At 40.7% G+C, this 22,656-nt stretch overlaps 1 protein-coding gene across 3 annotated transcripts in view; it reads right to left on the reverse strand.

The window, feature by feature from the left end:
- SEC14L1 (SEC14 like lipid binding 1) overlaps positions 1 to 22,656 on the reverse strand; it is a 45,481-nt gene that overhangs the window by 11,189 nt on the left and 11,636 nt on the right. For all 3 annotated transcript variants that reach the window (XM_067308049.1, XM_067308051.1, XM_067308050.1), the window contains 8 exons: positions 9,819 to 9,968; positions 9,597 to 9,728; positions 7,202 to 7,330; positions 6,721 to 6,955; positions 5,714 to 5,823; positions 4,713 to 4,902; positions 1,647 to 1,735; positions 466 to 536 (listed from right to left, as the gene is read on the reverse strand). In XM_067308049.1, the coding sequence (XP_067164150.1) occupies positions 466 to 536; positions 1,647 to 1,735; positions 4,713 to 4,902; positions 5,714 to 5,823; positions 6,721 to 6,955; positions 7,202 to 7,330; positions 9,597 to 9,728; positions 9,819 to 9,968 (1,106 nt within the window). The remainder of the gene's footprint in view (positions 1 to 465; positions 537 to 1,646; positions 1,736 to 4,712; positions 4,903 to 5,713; positions 5,824 to 6,720; positions 6,956 to 7,201; positions 7,331 to 9,596; positions 9,729 to 9,818; positions 9,969 to 22,656) is intronic.

Genomic DNA, 22,656 nt, shown 5'->3' on the forward strand with positions numbered 1-22,656 from the left:
AAAAGACAAGCAGACACATGCATCCCCGAAACTTTATGGATTAAGGGAAGGAGTCAGAAATTGAACAGAGTCCAAGAAATGTTGTTTCATCACAGGGCCAAGTCCTCCACTCATTCCACTCCCTTCCACTCCTGGCTATAAAACCCTCTAGAAATAGAGAAGGGAAGTGGGGGGTGCGTTGGTTTGCAGACATCCAACACCGCACAGAAGCAGAGTACTCCAGGTGGAACCGTTATGAGCACAAAACAGACTGGGAGCACGTGTTGCGTTCCCCCCTGGGTTTGGTTGTGCCGACTCACTGAAGTGGCAAGTGGGGTGGGTCCCAGTTAAGTATAACTATACGTGTGTCTCCATGTGAGAGAGAGAGCCTACCCTTTGCTTGGTCCATTTAATAAATTGAGCAGTGTCACACTGCCTGATGTTCCTTTCTCCTTCCCCCTCCCACCCCCGATTCTGCTACTTTACCTTATTGGCCTGCCAAATACTTTTGTGTTCTCCTCACATCGCCTCAGTCCTTCTTCATTTATGGAAAGAACCTGTACAAGAAAACACACTTTTTAGAGAAGAAAGGCCAAAACTGAGCAGGTGGAATAAAGAAAAAAATGTTCATAACTGAAGCCTAATCAAAACTACAAGCTCAGGCCACCATAAACTAACTTAGGTGAAAAAATATATATATGTAAGGGATTTAGGAGTAATGATTTCTAGAAGGATTACAAAGATTAAAATATACTAAGGTCCTGCACATTACTTGAATACTACAGCAGAGAGTTCTACCCAGTGCGTTCGCACCAACCTCTTCCAAAGGATAAACTAGAAATTACTATATTTATCCCATTGGTTTAGCTTGTTGTAAAATAAGCATGCCTTTCTATAAAAGTGATAACATGTGAACAATATCCTCTAGAAAGCTGAGACCCAGAGTGATACAGACAAGAAGCCTGCCTCTCTACACTTCTGCTCCTTTAAGCTTTGATTTCCCACTTATTCAGAAACTAAAGCTGCTTTTCAAGTCAGTGGAAGTAACCTTGAAACACAGCTAGGGCAAGCAAGTAAAATTTAGTATGTGCCTGGAAATGCCACTGGCAGGCAGAAAGGGTACAGTTCAGGCCCTGCTTCTAGTGGTTACTATGGCCATGACTGTTAGTACTTGGAGTCAAAAAATTCTTCAGAACTTGGAATGCTGCCAGCTTTCTGCTTGGAAACCGAGCAGATCCACAGTAAGAGTCAGTCTGGGCGATGCCTTTAAAGAAGCTAACATTACAGGCACGTGCTTTTCCTTTAAAAATAAACTATTCTTATCCTTGGAATACAGGCTTGGAAAAAAATCCGAGCATGGCATTTTCTCTCCTGCACAAATGTAGAGACTTAACTTTGAAGTACTGCACAAACTGCAGAAGAATCTGTGAAAATGCTAACCAATAACTACAGGAGCTGCCAAGAACTACGCCTTTCCGCCATCAGTTTTGCAGTTGGAAAGAATGCAGAAGACCAGCTACCAGGAGCTTTCAGATCTAGTCAAACCAAAAACAGACGGCCAGAGAGTACATCAAAATATCCAGTGTGATGAATGTTCTGGCAGAGCAGGAAATTTCTAAATGAAAATATCACATTGTTAGCAACTTGCTGGCTCCAAAAATACTTACGTATCGAAGCAAGGCCTCTTCCCCAAGAGCTCGCACTAAGCCTTTGGTATCCATCTGTCCCAATCTCAGCACATACAGTGGGCGACCATCTGAACAACAAGAACAAATAGATCAGCATAACCCTTAGTGCAAATTACTTATTTTTACAATAATAGATAAATTGAGTGAACTAGCTTTATGCTAAAATCCAAATGGAAACAAGCCATAGTTCATTCAAACCTTGAGGTATAGCTTGAAGAGGCAGCTCCTGGAGCAGATGGCAATATAAAATTTACCCTGTCTGGCTACATCAAAAGATGACCTGTAGCTAAACTGCAAAGCTTAACGGAGACATCTTGATGCAAAAATACTTCCCCTACCTACAAGGAAAGTCCAAAGGACTTCAGCAAGTACTTTTGTAGATCTTGGTACACACAATCAAAGACACAGGACTACAATTAGTTTGCAGCATAGCTAAGATGCAGGAAAAACTTTAGTCCGTTAGTCTAACTAGCGACTTGCAACGAAGGAGGCAAGCTTTCCACGACACATGCCGTAATATTGCTCCAGAGAGCTCAGCGACCTCTTTGGAAAGGCAATTGCATTGAGTTCTGAGCGCTACTGGCAGCAAAGTGTTAATCCAGAGACCTGCTTTCTTCAGTATTTGCTGAAGTCACACCTTTCAGCTATGCCATTAAATATTATGCGGAACTGGCAAACAGCCTCACTAATGCAGGTTAAGCCTGGTGAGAACAGAATCTGTTCCAGAGACGAGCTTCAGAGAGACCCTCTGCGTTCAAGGCTTGTCTTTTCACAGCCATCTTGCTGCACACCAGGGCATCCTGATACCGTCAAGGATAAAGGCTTTAACAAACAACAACTGCATTGGCTGAATCTGAGACTCAAAATTGGGCATTTCTGTCTCTTCGTAATATTCAAGGAGCTAGTTATGTGAAACATCCTCTGTCCTCACCAAAGTTATGATATATTTTTAAGCTTTGTTCCACCTAATCTAGTACACAAGCTTAATCATCACCAACTTATAAAGCTAAATAGGCTAGTATGCAAAAAAAAGTTTTCTCCATAAAACAATCTGCCCAAAGTTCTGTTGCCTGTGTTTAGCTTCATTTCCCTCCAACAACTGCAAGAAGAGAAGTATCAAATTATCATTAAGTCCTTTAGGACACAGGGAAAGAAACTGTCAAGATACACTGTAGAAAAAAATATTTGCAGAGTTAAACCAAGTTATTTATTCAGCTACAACACTACCACCATGAAAGTTCGCTGAGCCTCTTGTATTTTATTAGGTGGTCTAAAAGAAAATGTTATTTTAACATTAAAACGCACATTTATCTTGGAAGGTACCGTTTAGCTTTTGAAACAGTGAACAAAAAGTGCTATTAAGTTTCATAGCAGGTCTCCCTCCCTCTCTGATGCACATGCATGCAGAAACAAACTAATAGTTTACTAACCCTGCTCCACCCAAATGATGCAGGAAAGAATGTCTTTTAACTGACAGTGTTGTATTATCACTGTATATTTTATAATTCATTAGAGCTTTTTGATTTAAAAAGTTTGACTGAAGCACTCTTACCAAAATAAAAGCCACTTAGATATACAAAAATCCGTACTAATTACAAGCACAAGTAATAATTTTCATTCTTTAGCATTAATAGCTCATTCAAGACAATATGCTTTATAACTGCTGCCTTCTTTGCTTTTGTGCTAAAAGCTACTAAGAATTCAGCTATCTTAAGTTTGGCACATTTTGCGTATGTGGGAGGAAAGATGGAAGAATAGAAGAGAGGGCTTTAAAAAAGAATCTACCCACTGCAAAATTTTAAATTACAGAAAATTCCTCAGCTTGAAGGTCCCTACTGTTTCTCCTATTGACAAACCCTGCTTTACTTGTGGGCGTGCTACAAGAGACAAAAGGACCCAAGGGGCAGAATGAAGAGTTTGCAACAAGACTGCAGAACTCCTCAGAAACTATTAAACAACCTTCTGAAGCATTCTGTGCCTTCCTCCTCGCTGGCCGGACCCAGTCACATGCTATCGATGGAGGAAGATTTTGGGAAGCAAGGACGAGGAACTGATGGAAAAGAAGGGCACACCCAGCATTCTTTTTCCTAGCACCTACAAGCATATTCTCATTTTCCTTTTTCTCGGTTTGGGGTTTGTCAAACCCAAAGCAGCAGGGGCGAGCTATTCAGACTCTTCAGCCTCGCAGTGCTTAAACTTCTCCCTGGCGCTCCTGGCTCTTGGCCACTATTGCTGACAGCTTCCTGCCCTGTTTCATAACGCTTCTTGTAACAGGAAGAGTTAGCAGAAACAATGGTGCCTAGTGGGGAAAAGACTAAATGAGAACACAGATAACTCGCAGCAAGAGATCATTTCCTTTTCCAAAGAGTCCACCCCGCCTCAAGCAACAAATTCCGACAAGTTTTTCGGATACGTGCGTGTGGTAGCAACAAGATCAGCGCACGATAAAGCAAGCTGAAGGATTTTGGGGGGTGGGGAGGGGCCATAGTTTGAAGATCTGGCCACAGCTCACCATACAGAGTGAAATCAGCCAAAGCTTTTTGTCTTCTTAAATAAACCTGCTCTACTTGGTGTTTCTGTAGCACTACACTTACCATTAAACTGATTGCGATGCCAAATAAGTATTCATTTATGCCATCAGCAGACATAGCCAACATCAGGAATAAGTTGATTAGAAAGATAAAACTTATTTACAAACATCCTTTAATCACTGAAAGAGAATACTCATCACCTGCATAACATCCTTCTTCTAAGTATCTCAAGAGCACTGTAGAAACGCAATTAATAACCTTTTCATGCTACTGGCAAAGCAGAGCTCTTTAGAGAGTTCCATGTCATGTCTGGTATTAGTCAGATAAAGATTAGGACCTGGGAGTCTAGCTCAACCAACTAAGGAGCTGGCAATACCAATTTAAATGCATTTAATATATAATATCTGAGAAGTTTCACCAATCTCTCCAGCCATCTCTAGTTAGCAGAAGAGCAACTATCACCTCTAATTCAGAACATATAAATGTTTTTTGCTATCTACAGTATAGAGCATACCTTTGTCATGGTGATGCCAGCCTCCTGCATAGTAATCTTGGAGGACTTGAGGAGGGTTCCAGGTGTCCAGAATATAGTCTACCTGATGCTGTTTACGCCACGTTAGCGACTGGCAAAGAATCTCTCGTGCTTTGTCAATGTTGAAGTCCCGGGCACGCAAAAATCGTAAAATGTGCTCATCCTTCGGGATCTATTAAAAAAGATACTTCATATTCAACGTTTGCAATACGGACAAATGAGAAAACAACAGAAGCTGAAGAAGCTATAGCCCTGAGCCAGTGCAAGAGGACAGTATACAGTATAACAATGGAAGTTACTCAAGCGAATCGTTCTTTGTTTGCAACAAAAACACGAGTGCCATTAGGTATTGCAGCTACCTTGATTTGAGAGATACAATTTCAGAAACTCCTCTAACTCGGTCATTTACAGTTGTATGACCATACTAAGTTAGTCCAATTCATGTGAATCTAGGGACAAAACACAGATTGCATTTCATTGCTGAGTAAAAGGAAAGCCTGGAAGCCAAGACATACATGTGCATTGCAAGCTATGGGAAAATCTGAGAATACACCCTCAAACTTGCTTTCAGTGCTCTGATGGGTCATATTATCTCCCTTTCAATTCTGCACTTTAGGACATAGATTTAAGAATGTTTGGCCAAAAAATGTAAAAAGGAGGTTAGTCTAGAACCAGGCAGACTTGTAAAACTGACATCATTTCCCTGTGCTGGACTACTGACATTCTGGCAAGCAGTTGCGCTAATCATTTAAGCACCTCAGTCAGCAAAATCAGCTGGACAGTTGCAACAAACTCCTTTTATTGTCAGTGCGGAGACTTAATTTAGCTGTTCTGCTTCTGCAGGAGCTTCTCTCTCTTGACCAAAGAGAGGCACTTACCAGGACTAGTTGGCCAGATGAAGTGTGGCATGATGTTTCATCCAGCCCACCTTGCATCTCACACTTTCTGGAATAAAGAGCCACATGAGACTAACAAGAACTTACTTTGCCCTTGTGCGTCTCCTGCAGCCATTTCCTAAGTCGAATGAGGCAGCTTTCTTGCATTGGTGTCAAGTCACCCAGATAACGCTTGATGTAGTCTGCATCTAGCTTGTCTAAAAGAAGACGTACATATGATCAGAGCAGTCATGAACTGGCCTAGTTCAATAGCAAATGATTTTATATGCTGATACCTAAGGTAGCAAACCAGCTGCTCCTATCTGCAGCCTCAGCCAAGTCTGGCTGCATGGAAGTGAGAACTTCTGAATTCTGGTTTAAGGTTTTCTGCTTAATGCAAAAATAAATAAATAAATAAATAAATAATCTTTGCTCATCTTTCAGCAGCAAGTTGCCTTGTCTACTGCTACTACGCACCTTGACACATTCTGTACAGGCAAAATTTGAATAAAGTTTCTTTCAATCAGTGAAAGCAAGACCAAGCCAAAATACACAGTCACCTGATAGATTAATTCTCCTTCTGCAGCTAAGGACTAAAATCAGGCATTTACAAGTGCATTTTCCTAGTACGTTCAGATTTGTCAATTCACAGTACCATGAGACTTGCTTCTTCTGGAAACACACCCAGAAGCTTTGATCTTAGATACTAAACCTCTCAGCACAAGAACTGTCCCAAATTTCCTTATCAATAGGGGAAGGAAGATATAACAGAAGGCTGAATCCAGGGAAGCTTCAGCCCCTTCTTCCCCCATTATCACTAAAGTTACACCCATCCCCAAATTCCAGGGCAAGAAGTAGGCTATTCATTTGCCAGCTAATCAACAGCAGAGAGAAGAGCTTTTCCACTCATGTCTGATCTTCATTCACTAATGAAGATCAGCTGGTAACAGTTATCCAGCTCCCACACAGGTTACTGCTCTTCAAGCCTGCACTTTAACATTAAATGTTACCAAAAAAGGAATTAATGTGAAGGTTTTCAGCTGCACATCAGAAGTGCAGTGCTGAGGGCCTCTACAGTACAAAGAACCTCGCTAAAAGAAGTCAGACAACAGTACCATCAGGCGTTCCCGCTGTAGGCTCTGCAGGGCTGCTTGAGGTGTTGAGGATCTCCTTGTTGTTCAAGCCCTCCTTTGTGGCAGACTCCGGTATATTAATGGCAGGGGAAACTGGTCGCCTTGTGTGGGATGTGCTGCTCTCCAATTTACATGCGACGGGAGGTGTCCAGCGAGGAACAAAGGTTATTCCTTCTTCCTCCAGCTGCTTCAGGTAGTATTCTATTATTTCTTTTCCCTTCAAAAAGGAAGCTTTACTTTAGCTAATAAAAATCCCCATTTAGACACAAAAAGAATTGGATTGGAAACCCATTAAATGTCCAGATATCTCTAAAGATTCCACTTCCAAATAGACACACACATTGCCCTAGGCTAAAGGGCAAGCAGCCCAGCTTTTTCAGGGCAGCAATCTGTTACTTCATGGCAGCTACTTTGTCTTTTTATAAGTTAAAGCCAGGCACCTCCTTCATGACTTTCAGCTCACCTTTTTAATATTGCTGGTGTACTGCTTCATGGCAATCTTTTCCACTGTGCTTTCAAAACCAAAGAAAGATTTTATGTCCAGACTTGCTGACTGTTCAAAACAGGTCCAGTCTTCATTGTCAGGATGAACCTGTTAGTTAAAAGGAGGCCATACGCTTTAGTTACCCCTTTGGTATTCTTTTTCTCACAATGTTTTAAATGATTGTCTCATGTTTTTCAGGTTCACATAGTCAAAAATGTCTAAGTGGAATTTTCAGTCTTTTGCTCCTTTTACAGAACACAGATAGAAAAAGGTAAGACTGAAGAACAAAAAGCTGAGAAGCCTTCCTAAAGTCACATGGCTAGCACAGCACATTTTCTCCTTAAAAAGGAAGGGGAGGGAGGAAGAGAAGTGCACCAGTCAAGAGCCAATGGACTAGCCCATTTGTACAACTTACAGTATTTTATTCTTGAGGAAGGTCTACACTACAGTCACAGCCCATCTGTGAAACACGGTAGCGTGGCCCACAGTGACCTCTGTGCTGCTGCAGGTTAGGCTGATAGACAGCAGCAAGTACAGCGTAAGCATTTCCAAGCTCTGCAGTCTAGACGTGCTTGCAACAGGCATACCGCAATAGAACATTCCCTCACTGACCTACCAAGTACCTTAATATTTCGTAGAGAGAAGTATTTTACTTTGTCCTCTCACGATAATACTAAAGAAAGAAGCGTAACCTGCTCATTGGGTTCACAGCTGAACAAGCTGGATTTTGTAGCTACTAAGGATGCCTTTTCCACTTTCTCGCCTTTTTAGGTTTAGAGCATCCCCAACTTTCTTCTTAGCTTATATCATAGTTAGCTGAGAGATGACAAGCAGTTTCAGTCTGCACTACTACTCTCAAGGAAAGTGGTTTTCTAAACTCTCTTCAGCTAAAAGAGATTCATCTAAGGATGTTCCAATCTGGCTCTGAAATCACGGTTATATAAAAACCTCATGGCAGGCTGGATTTCTGAGCGTGCAACTGTCCCGATGTCTTAGATCCCCCCCAGCATCCCTCACAACATGCTAAAATTGACTGGGAACAGTATTCACATATTGAGGCAATAATATCAACTTGAAGTGGAAGACATTTGATTCGACTGCCAGTGAGGGACTGTTCCTCGCCATATATTGCTGCATATAGCTTAAGTTAATGCGTAGAGCTTCAAGGAACAGGACTTCAACTGTTTCCTTTGGAATCTATTTGCCTGTTTAATGCATTTTACAAGACGACGACTATAGAAAAAAGAAGCACTTCCCCTCCTTTACATCTTTCTGCCTTTTGGGGACAGGAGAGGGGAGCCTGTACCACCTAAATGAGTACAAGCCATGAAAACAGTCTGTAAGAATGTTTCTGTCCAATCATAAATTTAATTACACAACAACTTATTTAACTAAAAAGGAAGTTTTAAAAACAATTTCTTCTTGAACTGTGTTTCCGATTCTGCATTTACCAAGCATTGCTAATTACTTGACTGAATAGAGTAAGGGCAGGCAGAAGCATCATGTTTTGAATGTATTTACCACGTGTACTTTTTTGTATAACACTTCCCTTGTTTAAAGGGATCTTTCACATAAAAATTGCAGGGGAGGTTTAAATGGGGATTGGGCCTTGGAAATAAGTGCAGTAATAATAATTTTTAAAAAATCAGTTAACAGTGTCAAGTAGGTTAGATTTCCACTGACCTTTTAAGCATGGTTCTGTACACAACACAAAACATTTAAGTTATTACCTGCACTTAAAAAGATTGCTGCAATGCAAATAAGTGGCTTACATTTGCCAGCTAGGATTTGACCTTTAACATCCATTCCAAGTATTACTTCTATAAACATGTATCATATCAGCCTACGGGGTGTTTGATAAGCCATAAAGAAAAAGCATGACCACAGCAGGAAGCACACCACCACACTCCATTGTATCAGAAAATGCCTGCATTGAAGTCCAAGAACAGCCACGATGGATAGAATTAGGTTAAAACATAGCTGACTTGATGCATGTTTGGAATTGAGCAGAAGGCAAATAAGCTATGTTCAACTTTCCTTTAACAGCTCTGTCAGGGTATCATCAGCTTCAACAAGGCCCACTGTGCCACTACAAACCACAGACTTGCCTAAACAGAGCTGTCAAACACAGCAAATTACGTCACGTTCTTCTGCAATATAAGAAGGTGCTCAACAAGGAGGGTGCCAAACTTACTTCGTTTCTTCAACCAAGCATGTTACATTTAGCACTAACAACAATTATCACTCATGGTGTTGTGTTGGTTATTTTTTTTCGTAAGGCAAAAGCCAAGAACAATCCAACTTCTGCTTGAGTCCCGAAATCTAAACACTGACTTAATTTCATCTGTAGCACCATCAAGAGCCTGTTACTCACTGTGTAACAGCAGTGCTCATTAATAATGACTCTGTTGGAGAAGGTTTCATTGTAGGCTTCGATATGCAAAGTCCGCTCTCGTCTGTTCAAAGAATTCTTCTGGACAAAGTAGACATAATCCACTCCTGCAATCTGAGGAAGATATCACAGACTCTGTCAAGGTATAATATTCATGTGAAACGATTTACAAAAGTAAAAGACATCCCCTTCAAACCTAAATACCTTTTTCAATAGCCGTGGTGCATCTATATCCAGCTTACAGCGCCTTTCAATCACATGGATAGCTTCATCCTCGCTCTTGTATTCATTTACAGTGTCACTAGCTACAAACATAGGTATTAGAGGACACGTAGGAAATCTTCTTTCATATGCCTGCAAAGATGGAAAGAGAAGAAAACAAGCTATCACCACAATTAATTCTTTTGTATCACCACAATTAATTCCTGTGTGTGGGGGGGTGTCCTTCGTTGACATTACCAGCATTTTTAAGTATGACACCCCTCATCCTTTTCATAGGAACAGTTGAGCCTCCCACCTCTTCTTTCTGGAGCCCTAGCTATGGCTGAAAATCACAGTACGTTCCAAACAAACCATTTATTAAGGTGGTCCTCATATAGCCCTATCTAGGCAAAGCATTTTTTTAAAACTACACAGGAAACACCCTGTTTCTCCCCTTCCCCCCCCGCAAAAGAAACTGTTTGTTATGTACAGCGACAATTCTCTTGTCAGTAATAACAGTAAAATAAGACCTTAAGACTCTCTATTTCTAAAATACTACAAGAGAAAACAATGATGTCTTAGATTAAAAAAAAACCCCACATGCTAATTATCAGTGTTCCACCAAGATGTCTAGAGTTTCCCATACAGCTCCCAAAGGTCTCATAAAAACATTTCAAAGCTTATTGCTTAAGTTAATCGAGCTCTCAAGCTCCCTATGCACCGGGTATTCCTAATGATTTCACTGCACATTTTATAAGCTTATAATTTTAACAATATATTGTAAAGCTTTCCGACAAAATGAGTTGATTTAAGTTTTCTGTAACAATGCAGAGATACCAATAGCTCTGATTTTAGTTAGAGAATATGGTCACATTAATGAGCTGATCTCTTAAATGACACACACAAAGACAATAGTACTAATCTGACACACTTGAACAGATTAGTCATGAAGAGCCTGGGATCAGGCAAACAGGGGTTATTCCCTATCAGTAAGCCTCTACCTCCTTGTTCAATTTGGCTTCCCCCCCCCTTTTTCTCCCCCCCCCAGCAGAGTGGCAGTAAAATAACTAGTTCTCTAGGCTGCTTTTCAGACCCTGAACTCTTTCCTTTTTGCTGTTAGTACCAAAACCTTATTTAGCTTTGGTGAAGAGGCAGGACTTGCAAGGTGTTTGGACACAGAAGAAAAAACTCCAGTAACACAAATAAAGTAAATCTGAGAGCAGAACATGTAACATGAAATTATTTCAAGAGCTAAAATACACGTTTAGCCCTTTTAAATAGTCTCAGCTGCTCTTTATATAGCTGGATCATGGCAGAAAACAACGTCAGCAGGGAGAGGGTGTGGAAGAAAATAAGCAGCAGCTGCAGAAAGTATGCAACAGCAGCAGTGAAAAGACAAGGTCTCTTAATTTTTCCTTTATAAGATGACAAATACTTAATTTGCTAAAAGTGTTCAGAAGCAGCAGTGTTACTATGGCGATGGCAGTGCAACGCACTAAAACAGCGCCAGCTTCCCCCCCCCCGTATCTTTTTAAACCATTTTTCACAGCATGACTATCCCGAGTGCATAAAGCTCTGCTGTAACGCGCTAGAAGTACAACCAGTGAGCACACATGCTCCGTTTTTTTTTAAATGGGGCTCTGCACACAACTGGTTTTGTTTAAATTAAGAATAGGAATAATTTCTGGGTTCAGAGCTGCATGCACAACAGAAGTGACAAAGCATTAATGTTGTAGCACAGCAACAAGCAGTGGAAGAAAAACTTTGACAGCTCCAAGAGAAAGGGAGGATGGGTCCTGTTCATATTATGGTGTCAGAAGCTGCGTTTCTCCTTTCTTTCTTTTATGAGGCTCTTGTTTCTTTGGACAGAAGGCTATAGATTTTCCAGGCGCTCGTGAATTTCTCAGCTCTCTCCCCAACTGAGTGCCAATGTTCTTTCTATATTAATCACTATTGCAACTATATTAAGACTGAGGTTAAATGCTGCCTGAGCTAGGAAAGGAGCAGATTGGGAGGGGGGGGAGGACTGCCAGAAGCAGCAGAATAAGTATGTTTCTCAGACTGCTCCATCTCAGACAACTTTTTGAGAACCTTACACTAAAACAATTATCTACTCTTCCTTCTCTTCAGTTTATGAAACATGTAAAAATACTTTGCGAAACGTTATACTTTAGGATTACAAGGAACTTTCCCCATGAGTAACCCCCTTTGTACAAGCCCTTACAAGGCTCCTTCCTTGCACATATTGATGAGTTTCTCATCTTATTCCTCAAAATGTTTCCCATTTACCCTGTGAACACTAGCAAATCACAGCCTTACCTGCTCAAAACTGTTTACTGAACTGTAAGCAAAAAAAAAAGCTACCTAGCAAGAATTTGTTCTATTGAATGTGTTCGTTTTGGAAAAGAATGAAATAATTAGCTGCCAAAAGCTGGCAAGCTTAATGCTGAGAGCAACAGCGTACTTGAAGGTTTCAGACAGATTAACAGCAACAAATGATTCTTTCTTTCCTAAGAATGTGCACACGCCGTACTGAGAACTGTTCACAGACAATTTTATTTAGGCTCTTTGATTAGGCTGTTTTTATTTCTGTAAGTTACATACAATTGCCAAGGTATTCTGGTAATGCATCATTTCTCAGCACAGCCTCATCTGAAGAAAAAGTGATCACAGTAAACTTTAGCTACACCAAAACATGGCATCTGATTGAAACTTGTGCCCCAGTAACTTTCCACAGAGCAGTAAACATAGCTGCGTCTTCCACAGGCGGTAAACACAGTTCTCCTTCACCCTGCAGAGCAGGCAGGAAAAAGCTGCTAGAGACTATAGGATCCTTGTAGATCTTGCTTCACCATGGATGAAGGCAGTACAGGAAAGAGCCCCAGAATTTAAGAGTAGTACAGAAACACCGAATCAGAGAGTAGTTGGAAGGGACCTCCGGAGATCATCTGGTTGCCCAGGACTGTGTCCAGTCAGGTTTTGAGCATCCCCAGGGATGGAGACTCCACAGCCTCTCCAGGCAACCGTTCCAATGTTGGGCCACCCCCACGGCGAGGAAGGATTTTCTTGGGTTCAAGTGCAATTTCCTGCGTATCCGTTTGTACCTGCCATCTCTCATTCTGTTCCTGGCAGCCACCGAGAAGAGTCTGGCCCCATCCTCTTGACGTCCTATCAGATATTTTTACATATTGCTAAGACTTCCCTCCACTCCCCACTCCCCAAGCCTTCTCTTCTCCAGGCTGAAGAGTCCCAGCTCTCAGCCTCTCCTCATTCGAGAGATGCTCTGCCAGTCCCTTAATCATCTTTGTTGTCCTTCGTTGGACTCATTTCAGTAGGTCCATGTCTCTCCTGCACTGGAGAGCCCAGACTGGACACAGTACAACACTACATGATCAATATAAGATACTGGGTCAAAGCAGTATGTGTCACCAAGACTGGAGCTATTAAAGGAGAGCATGGGAAGATTAAAGGCAATCAAGTGCTTTTTCTTTTCTAATAACAGAATTTGAAGGATTTTCCCCCAACATTTATGTGCTTTGAAACAGAAATTTTCAAGTCCAGCTTCGCATACAGGAAATAACTAAACTGCATTATCCAATATTCCTTCAGTAGTCTGATAACATAGTATAATGCAAATGCTACATATGTTTTTCCCTCCATGATAGAGGTGTCTCTTCACAAATAAGATTAAGTGCTACACATTTTTTCCCCTCAGGATTTCAGTTCTTCTGCCTAGATGCAACCACAAAAGCCAGTTAGTTCCTCTAAAGCAAAGCATCTGCAGTAATACTGCTGGACTTAGTTTGACACGGCAATGCAAGAATGAAATGCTGCTGCTCTAGTAGTAACTTTTATGCTCTGGGAAGGATGCTGTAATGACACTTCTGAATTTTACACCAATTACTCAGGTGCATTTAAAAATATTTTGTGTGGAGAATCTGCTGTTACAAAAGTAAGAGCAGCAGGTGTGAACATCCTCAAAACCTCTATAATCAGTATTGGGCTTCACATGGAAGAAGTCACAACACCTCTTTGGCCAAGAGAAACATGTATGCACAGACCTTTCAAAAAGAATTCAAGCCTGCAACCCTGCTGTTCCCTAATAATGTACTTTTAATTTTTCCCACTAGCCTGGAAACATTTGTGTACTCTGATACATCAAAAGCTGGCATTGTACTTCAAGAAAAACACAGTATGGTGAAGCAGCTTGAACTTCAAATTTAATGGGCTCATTATATAAACCCGTAAGTGCCTCAATGCACGTTAGCAGTAAGAACATTGACAAGCATGATTTCAACTAAAATAGTACTGTATCAAAGCTTCTTTCCCAACCACTTCCCTTAGCAACTCATGTTCAGAGTACAGTCTAAACAATGGGATTTATTTTACTTTTGTTAGTTTTTCAGCTGTGTTTAAAGACATGAAAGCAATTCAGAAGCGAGACTATTCTAAACCCATTGCAGTGGTTTCTCATATCTGTGGGCATTATACTTGCACTGCTCTGAGGTTTTTTGATCTGTAATACTAGCAAGAATGGGACCCTTCCAAAATATAAAGTTTAGAGCACCATTTAGCTACAATCCCAATCCAACTTTCAAGAGGACCAAAGACGCCAATTCAGCTTTTTGCTTCTCAAACCATACCCACAGCTAATAAAGTGTTGACAATTTGAGATTAGGCATCTACTCTGTCCTAGGTGAAAAAAGCAAGTCGTACTAATCTGTTAAGAGAAGCCGAATAATTTATTTCGCTAGGTAGCACATTCTTCCTATACCAAGGTCCCAGGCTCCTGCCTTAAAGGATAGGGATTAAAGTATTTCCATTAGATGACTCAAAATTAACTTGTATGCTAAGAAGAAAAATAATTAACAAAATTTGCAAGCAACCTTATACTGTGCCATTATTTCCATAGTAGTCAAATGCTTTGAATACTACTTTTAGTCTGGTGAAATGTCCATAGGAACTCCAGTTACCATTCAGAAAATTTAAGCATGTCAAGTGCTTTCTTAACAGCTTAATTGCAGGAAACAGGCTGTTGGGAGGTTGTATTTCTTTTTAATGTTTTCTAATCAAAACTGCAAAACCAGTAACCTTGTAAGAGTGGTGTAAGAGCACCACATTTTACCGGTGCACCCCGAGGGAACGTATGAAGAGATTCCTGTTAACAAGCAGAGGACTGATTTGATTGACATGTATGCCACATACAAACTTTTAATTTATGCTTGCAACACCTGACTGCATTTGGTTGCTAATCTGCAAGTGCATATCAACATTCAGCATGCTTTCCTATCCATTGCAAGTATGTGCAATTTCCGAATTATTCATAAACACACAGAGAAACAGGAACGGTCACTCAGGCAGAGTACCGCACGAGCCCAGACTGCATTACACCAGCTTGATCGTTCTTGCCCATCACTCTTCATATCCCCCTTCTTCCCCCCCATCAGAGCACTACAGATCAACAGGAAAAATATTGACTCGTGGGAGACCAACCAAGAGGTTTCAAAATGGCAGCTGCATTTGAAAGAAACTATTTTGGACTGACTCTCATAAATCAGCAAATACCTTCCCATCCTTCGCGTATATCTCAGGGCAAAACTGTATTAGTTCGCATGTTAATAACCAATTTTGGTGGGGGGGGGGGGGAGAGAAGAGGAGAGGGAAGGAAGCAGATGGTTAGAGAAGATGCATTTCAAAAAGCTTCAAAACCAGTTATTGGGTAAACCTGCATTCCTGGTCACTAGGAAGGGGAAAGTGAACTCTGCTACAGCTTTGCAAAGGAAAAACACAATATATGGAGAGTCAACTCTTTGGAAGAGGAACACTTTTGGGGAGCAATTCTGGAAAGCCAGGCAGTCTTCTTAGAAAGCTATCCCCTCACCGCCACCACCCAGACCTCTGCTATCACGCAAACAGCAATGCTAAGCTTTGGGTTTTTTGCAGTTAACTTCCCCTTCAGCACGGCTCTCCACAGCAGCCGCCTGTTCGAAGCGGGCTTAAGTGTTATTTTCCACTGTTTTCACTCTGTTAAATGTCCATGTTTACAATGAGAGAAGTTATTTTCTTATTTCTGGGAAATGAAGGCTGTTTGGCAGCAACTCTGTACTAAGAACTGTCTTTGGAGAAGACCAAGACGACTTTAGTCGCACAAGTGAGGCTTATTTAGGACTACAGACAACCCACTGAGCATGCAAGAAGATTCAGACCTATGAATGAATCTGAAACACAAAAATCACCTACACGCACATCCTTAGTCCATGACAAATGCGTAGTTGTGTAATTAACCTTACTTTTCCTTTTTTCTTTTGTAAATTCTGGCCCAGTGCCTATGCTGTGAATGCATGACTAGTCAGACTTTCAAAGCATTGGGATGATACTGCAGAAGTGGTATTTGTAAAAACTGCATATTAGATGCAAGAGACCTTCCCTACTCCTTTTCTCAAGGGTGTAGAGAAGAAACATTATGACTTGCTTTACAAGGAAAAAATACGAATTTAAGACTTCTGCTGCAATTTCTGAAGTAAGTTCTTTGGTTGAAAAAGGTTAAAATTAGGACTAAAACATGATATGCTTTCTCCAGAGCTTAACCATTGGTGACTCTTTTGCTGGCGAAGCCGCCGGCTATCACAGCAAGATCAGCAAACAAGATGTTTGCCTAACAACTTACCACTGAACTAGATTTAAGCAATGAGAAACTACATCAGAAAATATCTTGTGTGGAAGCCCTTTGTCTGAATTAAGAATGATAAGTCTTCACCTGAATGAAGTCTCCTTCAAAGACTTTAGGAATCAAGAAAGAGTAAGCAGACAGCAAGTGTTCATTAAAGAGGAAGGTCCTGTGTTACATTTTGTTTTCTTTAAAAAAAGAAACCAAATCCCAATAACCCTTGAATATGCCTTCATTTTAATATACTCATTTTGGTAGGGAGAAATTCATCCACTCCAAAAATTTCACTGAACAGTTAGACGAAAATCCAGCCTTTTCAAACGGAGCTATGCTTGAGAAGGGTGTGAAGAGCTGAAAAGAACTGGCAGAACACTCGGTTTGACAGCCATGCAGATGGCTCCATGGGGACAGCTGTAACCTATGGTGGGATGTATTCTGGTGGCTTTCTTAAAAGGAGAGCTGACTGACATTCACCTGGCAAACCCGAGTAACTAAGTAACCTCTTATCCTAAGCTACAGGAAAAAAAAAGTTGTTGCAAAACAACTCTCCTTCCTCCCCACCACACTCTGCTACACTGGCAACTACATCCCAGTCTTACTTTACTTCGTCCCTCTTCCAGTACTCCCTCTATTAGAGTCCAAAAGCATTTTACCCCGTTGCTGCCCAAGTAACTCAGGAACGGGAACGTTCTGTTCACTCACCGTTCCCAGGTACAAGATGAAATTAGGCCCTTAAGTATTGGCGACAAAAACATATCCAAGAGAAAATAACCAACCTGTCCATAAGTTATATAAAAAAAGACCATCAGTAAGACAAGCATTCTGCTTTTTAGAGGTTAAAAATTTCTTCTTGTTTCCTACGTAAGTGTACAAAGTGTTATTGATCTAGACTCATTAGTGTATTTAGTGTAAGCTCCCAGGTCAGGGAACAAGCAGTGCCTGTACTTTTCACGTACTATGCAAAGCAAAGCATCCCAAGCAACTCGAACAGCCCAACTACCTACTACAGAAACAAAGCCTAGCTTTAAAGTTTCAAAAAAGATAGCGTTTACACTCTAGAACTTGCATAAAAGGGGCTGTTAAAGGTTTATATAATTATGCAGCAAATCTAAGAACTACAACCAGGTTTTCATTCTTGAAGGTTTAATTTGGAGGGGGTAATACAGACTACACAAATATACAACCCTAATTATGGGACAAGTACTAACAAGAGCCTACTATGCAGGGATTCTGTTGAGGAATTCTAATTAAAGGCTAATTCATTTCTCAAACAGTGACAGTAGCTTGAAAAATAATCTCAGATGCTCTCCAGTCTGGAGAGCAGAGCTTTCAGGTAAAGAGTATCTGGGAAGAAAAATCAGTAATGGTTTAAGAAGTTATTGCAGCACGATGCTCAGATTCTTTTAAGATTAAATGCAAACTCATTCTACTATGCTGTTTAACAGATGCCCTGAAAACCTTTAGAACATTTCTACTTTAAGATGCTATACTGCAGCGGTGCTCAGAATTCTAGCTGAGGTCTGTCTCTCTCATCTTCGAAACATCAAGGGCCCAACTGATTCAAAAGAGAATAATATACTGAGTCAGTCATGACCATCACAGACTATTCAGTCCTGCACAGTTCTCAAAGTATTCAGTACGTTTCAATGGCCCACAGAATTTGTTTATTATTTCTTCTACCAGGCAGGTTAACAGGCCTTGCCACACGCAGAGCAGATACAGAACTGCTGCTTGAACCCCAGACACGCGGCGAGGAAGCTTTCTGTCCTTCGCACCCATTCTGCAAGTTCTCGAAGCAGAAAGTTGAAAATGCAACCAAGCGATGCCTGAAAGCGATGAAGACTTTGCCCACCAACACTGCAAAGCAAGCTGGTGTACAGACTAAACTCAGATTCAATACCTGCTCAGTAATGTTGTATGAAGAGCTTTGACACAGCTGGAAGCAACAATAAATTCAAAACTACTGTGTGCTTTAGCTGAAACAACTTACTCTATTTGAGACTACGAAACTTTAGAAACAATTTTATGTTTGCTTTTGGATCACCATCATTTCAAACAACACTTGTTTATATATACTAAGGATATTACCAGCCAGCCAAAACACGTATGGGTGGTACGCAGGGCAAAACAAAACCACCTTTCAGAATAGAGGCTCTGTGCCTTTCTACAAGGAACAAAAGCATACAAAAGATTACGCATAATGGGGAAGTATCAACACTTATCTCAACACAGCTAAGCGGACATAGTCCAGACTATTTCACACCTATTTAATCTCTTCCAAGTCTTCTGTAGGGTGAAAGGAACAGCTTCTTGTTAAGTTTCAGACATAACAATAGCTTTATGCATACAGCCAGTCATAAAAATCCTGAAACGCCACTGGAACGGCATTATAAATGGAGCTGTATTCTCAGTTTGCAGTTCGAGTGCTGCTTATATGAACACTTCTCACCACCACCCTTGATTTCTGACAACAGGACCCTTCATGTGTTAACGTGGCTACAAAGCACTTTCAAGCAAATATAATAGACTCCCTAGTAAATGAATACTGGCGTTTCTGTTCATCTCCTTAGTTCAAGCAGCATTTCCATGGTTACAGTGTTGATGATTATTGGCTTTAAATACATTCCAAATATAGATCAAACGCGTAGCTTGGCATTTTAAACAGCCCTAATAACTACCATGCGGGCTAGTTCTTGTATATTAGCTCCAAATCCCTCAAAGGTGTAATGCACTCAAATATCATGCTATAGTACCACCTGAAAACTTAATAAGCAAACTGTTTATTATATTATCCAGGCCATTCATAGAAGCAGTATCTAGAACTGGCCAGACCTTTACGGAACCTCATCACAGCATTTGGTCAGTATTCCAAAATTTTGTTATCTGTCTTAAAAATAGGTTCTTTTAGCTTGTACTTAAGCTTGCTTGCTTGGAGGACACCATGCAGGGATAGCATTAAGAGTCCTACTGAAACCAAAATATAGTACTTACTGCAAAACATCCTACCCATGAACCACATGCACAGCAGAGGACTTTGGGATAGTATCTTAGCTGTCAATCACAATACACTGTTTGCGATAAATAACACCTCTAGGTGCTTAATAAACTCTGAGCATATCGAAGGAAATACTTGATGCTATATTTTCACAAAACATTCCTGACAGATTTGAGTTACACTAAAAAGACATTAGCCTATTTACTTAAGACTGCCCCAAACCAAAAGCAAGGTAGAAAAGGAGAAAAGCAGAAGCAAGGAGTTATTGGGGATCGGGAAGCTCTGCGGTAAGCTTCCCTTGTATTAGGGCATAAAGGCTACGGAGCAAGTGAATCACAGCTTTAGAGTTAAATCGAGTCCAGCATCTTCAAGCCAGAGTATAAAGCTATTTTAATATTTCATTACAATAATTTAGGAGGTAGAATAAAGCAGGAGATTCAAAACCATCTACAAAGCAATCATCCATCTAAGTGCCATTAATTCACAGAATTTTATTGGTAATTCACTGTTGAGTCATGCAACTGTGGTAACCAACTTACAGGACAGAATGGGGAGCTTCAGACTTCTGCTTTCCTGCACCAGGAGATGACAGAGACAGAAACCTCTATTCTGAAGAGGTATGTGAGCAGTCAAGCCACACGCATAGGTTCTTTCTGTACAGATCACTGTTTTATCCCCTTAGCATACCCTTCTTGCATGGATACTATTCATTAGTAAACATTTTCATTTCAGGAAAGTGCTCATATTGGGAAATTTTACTAGCAAAATTATAGCAGTATGGTTGTTCCATACAGTTGCATATAATGCAACCGAATGGGGACTAGCTCTTAAACACCTAAGGATCACTCTGTCTACAGGCAGACACGCAGGCACCCTCCAAACAAAAAACAAACTCTCCAGGGATTTAATGCAACTTTATTCAGGCTTTCAGTGGTAAGGAGATACCAATTCAGCAGGCAAGATCCAGTTTGGGGATACAGAATCTGACCTGAAGACAAGGGCTAACATTCCATCTTTTATCAGCAAAAGAAGATCTTTAATATCCACAGGCATGCCTCAACAGCACTTCAACTGGAAGAGTGGTTTCTTTAAAGCAGATAGGAGTCATTTGTGGTTTGCTGAAATAAATCTGCACAGCTGCATCCATGTAATACTTGTTTCTCTGTACAGGAGGCTGAATGTCCATCTTCAGAGAACGAATGACTGGGGTGCAATTTGGGGAGAGGGGATAGAGCCACTACAAGAATTGAAGAGCTACACTCACCCATCTCACAGATATGCACAAGAGGATCATTCATTCTTCTCCTCCCTTCAAGAAGTCTAGAAAGCCTCAAAGAGCACAGGGCACAGTGCCACTCCACTAAACAGTAAAGTGAGCCTAACAGCTTACAACTTCAGTTACAACCTGTGCACAGTCTTGTGACATGAATCTCTAAAACAAGAAGCCGAATAAAGAGAAGTTGGGCATGTACCACTCCTCTTCCTCAAGGTAAAAGGAAGAAGGACAGAAAACCCCAACATGCTGAACCTAAATGGAGTAATTTCAATCTTCCTTTCCTTTGGAATAAGTTGGGAAAGCCTGATCACTCAGATTAGGCTAGGTTGAGACTGGGAAACCAGCATCAAAATGCTGGATGGAAAAAAACAGCATTGCTCTGGTCCAGGTTGCAAGTGGAACCTCAAGGACAGACTTTATAGTCATGTTGTGGGTACTTTTCAGCATACACAGACCTTAGCTGACTTAACATGGGTTATAGCAACATCAGATTACTTGCAATTTCACTTAAATTTGTGTATATTAAATGTATGAGTGTATCCAAAAGTGAGCATTTGCTCTGCCCGTGTTCCAAGCAAGTCAGACAGAAATTCGTTCTAGCCCAGAAGCCACCTAGCTAAGCGAGCACACCACTTCATTTGACAGACTGTGCCATGCAATTGGAATCAGCTTCAGTAGTTTCTAGGGTAGGAAGCTTGGCTTCTGACCCTAGTTGCACAGGACATAACTGCTTTGGTTCAAGGTTAAAGTATTATGGAGAAGAGTCAGACCTCTAAAAGAGCATCACAGAAAAGCTGGCAAGAGGCCAGCGAAAGCTTAAACACTTAGAGACTAACATGTGATTACTGGGGAATGTTAGCAATTCTGGAACACTTCCTCTTTCCTTGGAACAATTGTTGTATACAGACCTTTACACAACACAGGAACATATCCTTCTTTGGAATTTTAAGATATACACATTGAATTAAAGGACTGTAAACTACTGAGCTTGTCATACTATGAGCTAAAAGGAACCATTACTAGTCTTACAGCAGCTGAACAATAACAACTATGCTCAGCATGGCTAACTGACATCTTGCAAATACAGAGTATACTGGCACACTGTTACACTGAAAGCAAACTTTGGCATTTAGTTTCCCCAATGCTTTTCAGTTAACAAAACTGCAGGTCTGGATCCTCGGCAGTCACCAAGTTTTACTTTAAAATTCAACTGCAATCCTACCGTGTGCAAAGATCTACTTTTGGAAAGTCAAATATTCCTTACTAAAATGAATTTTAAGCCTGGAACAATAGATTTAGAAGTTGCATTCGTGGTCTTCATGAAGTCTTTCACATCTTACAAACACAGACACTTTCAAAAAGCAGGACTGTTAAAACAAGTTTATTAGTCCGACATGCTTTGGAATATATTAGCTTTTTTTAAATAAAATTACTGTCCATGCACATCACACATGAGTGGGGGAGGAAAAGATGGCTACATATTATAATACTACCGTATAGGCTCAGAATGCCTCATTAAATCGTTGTCTGAAAGGTTAAGAGACTTGTACGACCACAAAGAACAAAGTCTCCTGATCCCCATTCAAATCAACTCCCCCCCAACCACCATGTGAAGGTTCAGCGAAACAGGTTTGACTTGTTTCAGACTGCACCCACCACATTTCATGTGGCCCAGAGGCAACCAGACCCTAAGTATTGCAACAGTGACTTTACCAGAAATATAATCTATGCAGTGCAGAAGTCTTTCCTAAGAAGGCAAATTCAACACAAGTGGTGACACTTAACTGTAAAGAGGGCCAATTTCAGCTTTTGGAACCAGCAAAATAGCAGCTTCCAGGCAGAAAGCAATAGTGTTCTATTAAATAAACCAATTAAAAATCTATTAAGTACCTCAATCAAAACT

This window comes from Apteryx mantelli, chromosome 19 (assembly GCF_036417845.1).
Source record: "Apteryx mantelli isolate bAptMan1 chromosome 19, bAptMan1.hap1, whole genome shotgun sequence".
Taxonomy (NCBI): Eukaryota; Metazoa; Chordata; class Aves; order Apterygiformes; family Apterygidae; genus Apteryx; species Apteryx mantelli.